Below are 12,500 nucleotides of genomic sequence, written 5' to 3'. Positions count from 1 at the left end.
TCCTTTATTGCTTCCACCCTTAAAAAAAAAGAAAAAAAAAAAAGAAAATGAAATAAAGATAAAATGCGAATGAAGGAATAAAAAAAAATATATAAAACGAAAATAAGAGAATTAATAAATAGAAAAAAGAAAGAATAAATATATATATTGATAAAACAACAAAAATGAAAAAAATAAATACATTAAAAGAGAAGAATAAAGAATAGAAAAAATATATAAAAATAAAAGTAAAAAATAAATAAATATCTTAACAAAACAAAAACAAAAAATGAATTGATACAATAATGAAACAAACAAACAAACAAAAAAAATCATATGCAAAAATAAAATTAAAATATACATTAATTAAAAGAAAAATAAAATGAAAATATACATTAATTAAGAGAAAAATAAAATGAAAATATAAATTAATTAAAAGAAAAATAAAATGAAAATATACATTAATTAAGAGAAAAATAATGAAATATACATTAATTAAGAGAAAAATAAATGAAAATATACATTAATTAGAGAAAAATAAAATGAAAATATACATTAATTAAGAAAAATAAATGAAATATACATTAATTAAAGAAAATGAAAATGAAATATATATTAATTAAAAGAAAAATAAAATGAAAATATAATTAATTAAGAGAAAAATAAAATGAAAATATACATTAATAAAAATAAAAATAAAATGAAAATATACATTAATAAAAACAAAAAAAAAGTGAAAATATACATTATTAAAACAAAAAAAAAGTGAAAAAAATATAACACAGAACAAAATAAATAAGTATATTAATTTGTTCTCTTCCTTATCAATCTAATCATACTGATCAGCACGAAAAACAAAATCCTATGATTAGTACTTAATACCAGAATCATGTAATTAAGTCTAATTAATGTCCTTAATTAATATAAAAATAAATTGAAGATGAAGATAAAATGGAAGTAATTATGACCACCTTCGGGGGGGGGGGGGGGAGTTGAGAAAAAGAAAAAAGAAAATAATGAAAAACATAAAAAGGTAAATGAAAATAAAGAAAATAAAGAAAACGGAAAATAAGTAGATAAACTGAGAAATAGAGAAACAACAACAACAACAGGAAGAAAAAAACAAGAACAGAAAGTAAGAAAAAAAAGAAAAAAAGAAAGAAAGAAAAGAAGAAAATAAAAAAGAAGATAAACTAAAAACACAGAAAAAACGAAATGAAAAGAAAAAAGAGCAAAGGGAAAGAAACAGAAAGAGGAATTAGACAATCAAATACATTCCGTTATTCGTTCGTTCAACATCTGTTTAAATATTTGCTCATTAAAGGATTTTTTTGTGTGACGTAATTTAACTACTGTAAGTCTGATCCCCTTTTCAGAGATGATATATTTCGTTGATGATGAGGGGTGAGAAAGAGAGAGAGAGAGAGAGAGAGAGAGAGAGAGAGAGAGAGAGAGAGAGAGGGAGAGAGAGAGAGGGAGGAGAGGAGAAAAGAGGAGACGAGAGAGAAGGCGAAGAGAGAGGAGAAGGGGAGAGAGAAAGAGAGAGAGGGAGATGAGGAGGAGGAGGAGGGAAGAGAAGGGAGAGAGAGAGAGAGAGAGAGAGAGAGAGAGGGAGGAGAGAGAGGAGAGAGAGAGAGGAGGGGAGAGAAGAGAGAGGAGAGGAGAGAGAAGAGAGAGGGGAGAGGAGAGAGGGGGAGAGAGGGAGAGAGAGAGAGAGGGGGGGAAAAAGAGAGAGAGAGAGAGAGGAGAGAGAGAGAGAGAGAGGAGAGAGGAGAGAGAGGAGGGAGAGGGAAAGAGAGGGAGGGGAGAGGGGGAAGAGAGGGGAGAGGAGAGAGAGAAGAGAGGAGAGAGGGGGGAGAGGGGAGAGAGAGAAAAAGAAGAAAGGACGAGAGAGAGAGGAGAGAAGAGAGGGAGAGAAAAGGGGGGGAAAAAAGGGGGGGGGGAAAAAAAAGGGAGAGAGAGGGGGGGAGAGAGAAGGGGGGAGAGGAGGGGGAAAAAAGAAAAAAAAAAAAGGGGGGGGAAAAAGGGAAGGAGGGGGAAAAGGGGGGAAAGAAAGGGGGAAAAAAAAAAAAGGGGAAAAAAGGGGAGAGGGGAGGGGAGAAGGAAAAAAAAGGGAAAGAGGGGGGGGGGGGGAAAAAAAAAAAAAAAGGGGAAAAAAGGGGGAAAAAGGGGAAAAAAGGGGGGGAAAGGGGGAAAAAAGGAAAGGGGAAAAAAGGGGGGGGGAGAAAAGGGGAAAAAAAAAAAAAGGGTTGGTTTGAAAAAAGGGGGAAAAAGGGGGGGGGGGGAGAAAAAAGGGAAAGGGAACGGGAAAAAAAAAAAAGGGGAAAAAAAAGGGGGGGGGGGAAAAAAGGGGGGGGAAAAAGGGGGGGGGGGGGGGGGAAGAGGAAGGAGAGAGAGAGAGAGAAAGGAGAGAGAGAGAGAGAGAAGAGGAAAAGGTAGAGGGAGAGAGAGAGAGAACGAGGAGGAGAGAGAGGAGAGACGAGAGAGAAAAGAGAGAAGAGACGAGAGGGGAGGAAAGAGAGAGAGAGATGAGGGGCGAGAGAGAGGAGAGATGAAGAGACGAGAGAGAGGAGAGAGAGAGAGAGAGCGAGGGAGAAAAAGAGAGAGAGAGAGAGAGAAAGAAGGAGAGAGAGAAAAAAAGAGAGAGGCAGAGAAAAAGAGAGAGGAAAAAAAAGGGAGAGGAATATGAGGAAAAGAGAAAAAAAGAAAAAAGGAAAATTAGGGGAAAAGGAGAAAAAGAAAGAAAAAGAAAAATGAAAAGGGAAAAAAAAAAAGGGGGATTGGAAAAATTTGAGTTTATTATTAGGGATGTTGATTTAAAAAAATTATTTTTTATTTACAATAGGTTTTCCATTAATTTATTTGGGTTATGTAAAAGGGGGAAATTTTCAAAAATTAAAAATTTTTAGGGTGTTTTTTTGCTTGGTGATTTTGAAATTGTTAGTGGAAAAAAAAAAAAAATGTGTTTAGGAAACCTATTTTAATTATTTTTATTTTTTTTTTTTTGGTCATTTTTTAAATTTTTAATTTTTAGGGGGGTTTTTGGGGTTTTGTTTGGTTTTTTTTTGGGGAAAAGTATTTTGATTTTTATGTTAAGTTTTATTTGTATTGGATAGTTTTAAGGGTAAGAGTTTGATTTTTTTAAAAGAATTTTTTTTTTGAAGATTATGATGTTTAATTGTGGGGATTTTAGTAAGGGTTTATTATTTTTATTAGGAGAGATTTAAAAATTTAAATTTTTTTTTTTAAATTTATTTTACTTTTTGTTTTTTTGTTTTTTTTTTTTAAAAATTGTTTTTAAATTTTTTTTTTTTAAAAATTTTAAAAAAGTAAAAACATTAGGTCATTCCAGTGTCAATTTCATTTCGCGTGTGATGTAAAAGGGGGTAAATTCGTAACATATTAATGTGTACACTTATGGCTGTATATTTGGGGTTGCCTCTGGTCGCATTTTCGATAATTGTACGTGGCAAAAAAAAAAAAATGTGTTACGGAATGGGTGTTTACATATGGTGTGGGTTGAGGTTTTTTTTTTGTGTCTTATGTTTAAAGATGTATGTATGTAGGTGTGTAGGGTTGTAGTATAGTGGTATGTAGTATGATGGGCTGTAGTATGATGTATGTTTGTATTATGTATGAGAGTAATATATGTATGTGCATATGTATGTATGCATATGATGTATGTATGTGCATATTAGTTGAGTAGATGTTAAAGTATGTATGTATGTATGTTTATTGTGTGTGTGTAGTATGTAGTAAGTGTGTTGTATGTATGTGTAGTAGTAGTATGTATTATGATGTATGTATTATGTTTTTTTAGAGTTATGTATGTACGTTGTATGTATTATTAGTGGTATGTATTAGGTATGTAGGTAAGAAGCATGAGGATTATGTATGTAATATGTTGGGGTAAGTGTGATGATGTATTATGAAGATATAGACGATGCATGTATGTAATAGTATGTAGTGTGTATGTATGATATAATGCCACATCAATATTAATTAAAAACTAAAAAAAATTAACCCTTTTTTTGGTCACTGGAAGAACTACATTTTAAAAAACCAAGTGGCTGGGCCAATTTTTGTTTAGTGAATTTTTTTCTAATAGAAAACAGTGAAAAATAAATTTAATAAAATGAAAAAGTTTAATCTCGGTGAAAAATTTCGCAATAGAATAAAAGGTTTCAAGAGCTTTTTGGAATACGTTATGTAACATGAGAATATTTCAGTTGTTGTGGCCCGATGCTTTGTATGAATGACATGACACTTGATAGGAGATAATTTGTTATGAGACGGGGATATTAGGAGTTAATTAAGGGATAGGGCGAGGGGAAGAATATAAAATTGGGGAAAAATATGAAAAAGTTTGCGTTTTTTAAATGTATTTTATTTGTCTGCTGTCTGTTCTTTCTCTTCTCCCCCCTTCTCTTCTCTCTCTCCCCTTCCCCCTCTCTCTTCATACCACACACACCACCACACCCCCACACACAAAACACACACACACACACACAAAACCACACAAACACAACAAACACAACACAAAACCCACACAACACACACAAACACAAAAACACAAAACACACACAACACACACACACAAACACACACACACACACACACATGGTCAGCCTTCCCTTCGAATAAAGAATGTGTAAATACCAAATTTACTTTTATTAAGCAGCAAGAAATTTCCGCCACGGTTCCTTTTTTAAAAAATTTTTAAAAAATGACTCTAATTATGTATGACAAGAGCGAAATAGTTACTTTGTCTTCTTTTTCTCTCGTTTTTTTTTTTGTTTTGTTTTGTTTTGTTTTTTATTTTCCGTTTCTTTTCTTTTTTTTTTTTTTTTCCCCCAACTTTTTTTTTTCCCCCCTTGTTTTTTTTTCCAACCCTTCTTTCTTGTTCTCTTCCCTCCTTTTCTCCCTCCCCCCCCCCTTTCCCCCTTCCCACCTCCCACCATTCCCCCTCCCTCTTCCCCCCTCCCCCTCCCCCCCCCCCTCCCCCCCCTTTTCCCTTCCCACCTCCATCTTCCCCCCCCCTCCCCCCCCCCCCTCCTCTCCCCCCCCCCCTTTCTGCCTTTTCTAACTGCATTAACAATAAAATTTAAATGTCCTGAACACGTGTGAAGAGAAAATATAATTATTTTGTGAGTTTACTTAAAAGAGAGAGATGTGAATAAACGCGAAAATAGTCTTGAAAAGGAAGAATTCTATATCATAAGGATTATCATTATCATTTTTATTATTTTATTATCACATTATTTTTCATCATTGATGTTGTTGGTTGTTTTATCATTTCATTATTATTATTATTTTACTTTATTATTTTTATTATTTTTATTTTTTTTATTTTATTTTTATTTTTTATTTATAATTAATAATATTATTATTATTTTTATACCTATTTTTATTTTTTTTTTTTATTATATTTTTTTATTTTATTTATATTTTTATATTATTATATTATTATTTTTTTTATTATTATTATTATTTTGTTTTATCTTTATCATTTTATATTATCATTTTTATTATTATTTTTATAGTATTATTATATTATATTTTATTATCATAATCATCATCATCATCATCATCATCATCTCATCTCACACATCATCACATCATCATCATATCATCATCACCTCATCATCACATCAGATTATCATTATTGGCTACTTTTATTACTTTTATTTTATTATTACTATTTTTATCAAAATGTTTTTAATATTATTATTGTTGTTATTACATTATGTCATCACACATTACCTTTATTACTATTATTAATTTATTTTTATTATCATCACCTTTATTTTACAATCTTTATCGATTTTAATTTTTTGTTTTGTTTTTTTTTTTATTATTATTATTGCATTTTCATACGTTAGTGTTTTGTTGTAGTTTTTGGATAATTATTTTTTAATTTTTTAAAAACATTTTTATTTATCTTTTATTTTTTTTATTATTTTTATATTTTTATTTTTATCATTGTTATTATTATATTTTTATTATCATGTTAGGTTAATTTTTATTTTTATCAGTTACATTTTACACAAAAACAATTATTTTTATTACATATCTTTATTTTTATTTTTAGAGTAGACATTTTTAATCATTATTACCTTTATTATCATATCAATATTTTTATTATTTTTATTATTTTAATTTTTATTTGTTTATTTTTTTTTTTATCATTATTTTTATTATTTTTATTTTTATTATTTTTATTTTATTTTTATTATTGTTATTATTATTGTTTATTTTATTATTATTTTTTTTATTAATTATTTTATTATTATATTATTATTTTTTATCATTATTATTAATTATATTATGAATTATATAAATAGACATTTTTAAAATACGAAAAGAAAAATAATGTTAAATATGAAAAAATTTATTGAAAAACAAAAACAAAAACCCAAAAAAAAATAATTTTAATAAAAAAATTATAAAATAAAATAATAATAAAAATAATTTTTAATTTTTTTAAATTTTTAATTTTTATTTTTTTATTAAAAATTAGTAGTGAGTAGTACCATATTGTTATTTTTTATATTATTTACTTATTTATATTATTATTATTTTTTTATACATTTTATCTTTATTATCATAATAAAATAATGATAATTTAAAATTATTTAATTTACATTAATTAAAAAATAACAAAAAAATATAAAAATAAAATAAAATAAAAATAAAAAATAAAAAAATAATAAAATAATAATAATAATGATAAAACAAAAATAAATTTCTTATATCATTATTTTAAATTTTTATTTATCATTAAATATAATTTTTGTTTTGCTGTGTTGTTTGTTATTTTGTTTGTTTTTGTTTTTTATCTTTACTAAAAATCAAGAAATTTTGTCATGTTTTTTACAATTATAATTTCTATCATGATTAAAAGTAATAATAATAATGCTAATGCTAATGATTATGACAATGATAATAATAATGATAATGATGATAATAATGATAGTAGTATAATCGTTATAATCATAATAGTAACAAATATAATAAAAATAATAATAAAAAATAATAGAAAATAATGACTTTACACTATACTATAATAATAAGATTATAATGATGTGATAGTAAACAGGATATAAAATGATATGAAATGTAACAACAATAATAATGATAATCGTAATAATAACTGTTATTATCAATTGTTACTACTGGTATTATTATTGTCAATAAAGATAATTACCATTATTATTGTTATTATATTAATTACTGTCTTTATTTTGTATATTATTTTATATATTATTATTATTATATTATTTTATATTTTAAATTTTACATAATTTATTTTACCCCCTTTATTTTATCATTAATTATTATTACTATTATTATAATTAAAATTAACTTATCATTATTTTTAAACCTGTTTTTTATGACTTTATAGTAATATACTAATAAAGGTAATGTTTATAAAATGAAAAAATAGTAATAGTAATAAAGAATATAAGATAATGAAAAAAATAATAATAAAATAATAAAAATAAAAATAATAATAATAATAATAATAATAATAATAATATTGATAACAATTATTATTATTATTGTTATTAATATTATTACAGTCACTACTATTACCATTATTATTATGGTTATTATTATTAATGATAATGAAAAATCTTTTTATGAAACGTATTACTATCATTATTATTACCATCGTTGTTTTGTTGCTTGTTCATCTTTTTCATTTTCTTTATCATCATAATCATCATTATTGTTTTCATTATTGTTAAAATTATTATTATTATCATTATTATTATTATATTATCATTATTTTTTATTTGCTTTTTGTTTGTTTTGTTATCGTTATAAAAATTTTGAAAAAATAAAATAATAAATAATAATAATAATAATAATAATAATAATAATAATGATAATAATGATAATTATTATTATTATCATTATTACTGTTATTGTTATTATCGTTGTCATTACCATTATTGTTATGATTACTATAATCAGTGCCTTTATTATTAACTTATTATAATGACTATCATTTTCATTATCCCTATTATTGTTATCACTATTATCATCACACTATTACCATCCTCATTATCATTGTCATTATCATCATAATTATAATCTCTATCATTATCATCGTAATTTTAATCTCCATCATTATCATTATCATCATTATCATTGTTATTACCATCATCATCATCATAACTGTATTTTCAATCATTATCATTAAAATCTATCCCCCTGATATTGCTCAATAATCACGTAACATTCTCTCCCCATCAGGCAGGGCCATGCACACCAGCACGGAGTTCTTGCTGGCTCTCTGGACTCTTGCTGTTGTGGAAGGTAAGGGGGAGGGAAACAGCTTATGTTTTCCTGTTTAAGTAAGTGTGAAAGAAGGACCTTATGGTGTTTACGTAAGTGGGAGGAGAAGCACCTTATGTTTTTTTTTTTTTTTTTTATTCATTTTATTTTGTTTTGTTTATTTTTATTATTATTATTCCTTTTTTTTTGTAAGTGTGGGGAAGGAACTTATGTTAATTTTGTTTAAGTGGGAGGGAAGTACCATATTTTTTCCTGTTTAAGTAAGTGGGAAAAAAGGACCTCATGCTTATTTCCTGTTTAAGTGAGTGGGAGGGACTAACCTCATTTTTTTTGTTTTGTTTTGTTTTGTTTGTGTGGGAAAGAAGCGCCTTACGTTCTAGCTGTTTAAGTGAGTTTGTTCTACTGTTTAAGTAAACAGAAAACATATCAGAGAACAGAGAAACGCCTTGTGTTTCCCTCCTTTAGCTAAAGTAATTGAAGGTGAGTTTGGTGGCGCTAAGTTAGGTGAGTTTAAGTTAGGTTAGGTTAGTTTAGGTTCCGATAGGATGGGTGAAGTTCGGTTAGGGGAACTTAGGTGAAGTTAGGTTAGGGGAACTTAGGTGAAGTTAGGTTAGGGGAACTTAGGTGAAGTTAGGTTAGGGGAACTTAGGTGAAGTTAGGTTAGGGGAACTTAGGTGAAGTTAGGTTAGGGTTAGGCAAAGATGTATATAGTGGAGGTAGGTTACGTTAAATTAGGTGAAGATGGGTTAGATGGAAATAGAGTTACGTTAAATTACTTTAAGTTAGGTGGCGTTGGGTTAGGTGGAGGTTAGGTTAGGTTAAGTTATTCAAGGGAATGTAAGTATGTACCCTTGACGGTGTGTGTGCGTGTGTGTGTGTGTGTGTGTGTGTGTGTGTGTGTGTGTGTGTTGTGTGTGTGTGTGTGTGGAGAGAGAGAGAGAGAGAGAGAGAGAGAGAGAGAGAGAGAGAGAGAGAGAGAGAGAAAGAGAGAGAGAGAGAGGGGGGGGGGCAAAAGAAACAAACAGACTGACACACAGACAAACACACACAGACAGACACAGAACTAGGCAGACTAACATACACATACACACCCACAGATAATCAGACAGACCCAGGCAGACTATAATACAGACAGGCACAGAGGCAACCGAACACACAAACAGACAGACAGACAGGTAACTCAAAAGACTAACCTCCCTTCCCTTTCCCCAGAAACAACAGAACTAACCGCCCTTTCTCGCTGCATTAACCTAAGGTTGAATCCGGGTCGTAAAAAAAAAAAAAAAATATCTCTATTTGCTGGAGTCTGTTTAAAAAAAAATTAGATTAATGTTTATTTGTTTTGTCAGGGAAAAGGAACTGTGTGGATGGCAAGGGATATTTGCACAGATGCTTAGGGTCTGACAGTATTATGCGGAGATGAGGAAGGGATAAACATAAAATGTGTAAAAAAGAAGAAAAAGGAAAAAAGAATTATGGGAATTATGCACCAGAGAGGTTTTATATGTAGATTATGTTGCCATCCGCACTTGTATTGTTTATTTTATCATATGCAGCATAAGTGCGGGATTTTCTATTTTATCTGCCTATCGATATTATGCAAGGTTATCCTATGTTTATGTATAATTTTAAATCATCCTTTATGTCTCTTCTTGTATCCGTAGATTCCCCCCTTTCTCTCTACACATATTCAAAGTTATTACATCTATCTATAAACATCTATCTGCCTATCTTTTCTGCCTATCTACATTTATACAAAACCATTTTTATATCCAAATAGAGCCTTCATATTTGACTAGCCATCCATCCATCAACCAATGTTTGATATGCTTAGATGAAGCAGAAGACAAATAGACCCTCTGACGTATCTCAGCACACCACACATTGCCACACGTCTACGCACATCCCTTATACATAACACCTACCTCGGTATCACTACAGACATCGATACAAACTCCCACCAACAAACACCAGAGGTACACAGACTAGAAGACAAACACACACATACACACACACACACACACACACACACACACACACACACACACACACACACACACACACACAGTAGCTTCACACCCATAACTAATTCAACAGATCAAAAGTGTATTCGGAAAACATCTCCTGAGGCTGATGTTCACCTCCCCTTTAACTCAACAGCACTTCCTCTCCCACAAACTACAGTTCCTGGGGTGAACTTTTAGGGGGAAAAGAATCGGGTTGGTAATATAGTAGCTTTTAGGAGAAAGGGGGAAGGAAGGGACAGAGAGGGGAGAGAGAGAGAGAGAGAGAGAGAGATAGGGAGGGAGGAAGGGAGGGGGGAGGGAGGGAGGGAAGTAGAGAGAGAGAGAGAGGAAGGGAGGGAAGGAGAGAGAGAGAGAGACAGGGAAGGGAGGGAGGGAGGGGGGGAGTTAGAGAGAGAGAGAGAGAGAGAGAGGAGGGGGGGGGAGAGGGGAGAAAGAGAAGGGAGGGAGTGAGAGAGAGAGAGAGAGAGAGAGAGAGAGAGAGAGAGAGAGAGAGAGACCTTTCTTTACCACGAACTACATTTCCTGCGGTAAATTTTTTGGGGGGAAATCGGGTTGGGTACAATAGTAGCCTTTAGGAGAAGAGGGGGTGAAAAAGGGAAAGATAGATAGATAGGTAGATAGATAGATAGATAGATAGATAGATAGGTGAGAGATAGATAGATAGATAGATAGATAGATAGATAGATAGATAGTAAGAGAGAGAGAGAGAGAGAGGAAGAGAGAAAGAAAGAAAGAGGCAGACAGACAGACAGACAAACAGACAGGTATTATAACCATCGATAAAAAAAAACCCAGATCGTACGCACTTTAACTTGAAATAAGTACATGAATACGTAATTACCTTGCAAGTTTTTATATCAAGCGTTTCAGACATCGGATTTTATACGATAAAGCTTATAGAACTGAGATCAGAATTCAGCTTAGAGTTTGGAAATTAAGATACAAGAAAAGCAAAAAAAAAAGATATATATATATATATATATATATATATATATATATATATAATTTAAAATGGCAAATAATTACATAGGAAATTATTATTCAGAAATTATTATATAGGAAAAATAGTTATATAGGAAATTATTATTCAGAAAGTGTTATATGGGAAAAATAATTATATAGGAAATTATTATTTAAAAAATATTGTATAGGAAATATAATTATATAGGAGATGATAGCAAATAAGGGGAAAAGATAAAGGAGAGAGAGAGTATGGAATGAAAAAGGGAGCGAAAGAGGGAAGGAGGGAGGGAGGAGGATAATGGGGTTATATATAGATGGACGAACGGAGAGAAGAAGAGAGGGAAAAGGAAAATGGGTAAAGGAGGTAGGGAAGGAAGGAGAAGAGGGGGAAGAAGAAAAGAAAGGAATTAAGGGATAGACAGATGGAGGAAGGAGGATAAAATGAAGAGAAGATATATATATATATATATATATATATATATATATATATATATATATATATATATATATACATTACCTTTCTATTTTCTCTAGATAGATAGACTAATTGATAGACAGATAAGCCCAAAAGAAACGCATGGCAGCGAAAGACAACTTAAATCTACAGGTCTCATTTTCCAAAACTTTAAAAACTTTAAAAACTTAAAAAACTTAAAAAAAAAAAACTTTAAAAAACTAAAAAAACAACAACTAAACTTAAAATACTTAAAAAAAAACTTAAAAAAATAAATAAATAAAAAACTTAAAACTTAAAAAAAACTTAAACTTAAAAACTTAAACTTTTCTTAAAAACTTAAACTTAAATCTACAGGTCTCATTCTCCATTCACCGAAACCAATCAAAAAAAAAGGGGAAAACCAAAAAAAAAAAAAAAAAAAAAAGACCAAAAAAACAACAACAACTCCCGAAGCGCTATTTTTTTTTTTTTTTCTTAAATCTGAAAAAAAAAACAAGCTACACAAAGAAAAAAATAGAAAAAAAAGGAAAACAGAGAGAAAGAAAAATATGGTAAAAAAAATAAAAGTTAACGACCATGAAGTAAGTAATCCAATTGTTTGAATATAGTAATTGTATATATTGGATCAGCGTGTTGGAAATTTCTCTATTGTTTTACCGAGGGAAAAACGATATTTAAAAAGAGGATTGTGAAAAAACAAAAAACAAAATTGACATATGATACAAAGATTTAAAAGTCAGAGGTAGTAGATGTTATTGAATGATTGTTTT

The 12,500-nt window shown here is 29.6% G+C and overlaps 1 protein-coding gene across 1 annotated transcript in view; it reads left to right on the top strand.

Moving 5' to 3' along the window:
- LOC119597885 overlaps positions 1-12,500 on the top strand; it is a 111,473-nt gene that overhangs the window by 79,751 nt on the left and 19,222 nt on the right. Inside the window, exon 2 of the mRNA XM_037947552.1 lies at positions 8,242-8,304. Within this exon, the coding sequence (XP_037803480.1) occupies positions 8,250-8,304 (55 nt within the window). The 5' untranslated portion in view covers positions 8,242-8,249. The remainder of the gene's footprint in view (positions 1-8,241; positions 8,305-12,500) is intronic.

This window comes from Penaeus monodon, chromosome 3 (assembly GCF_015228065.2).
Source record: "Penaeus monodon isolate SGIC_2016 chromosome 3, NSTDA_Pmon_1, whole genome shotgun sequence".
NCBI lineage: Eukaryota > Metazoa > Arthropoda > Malacostraca > Decapoda > Penaeidae > Penaeus > Penaeus monodon.
Note: the sequence above shows the minus strand (reverse complement) of the source record. Positions and strands in the feature narration are given on the sequence as shown.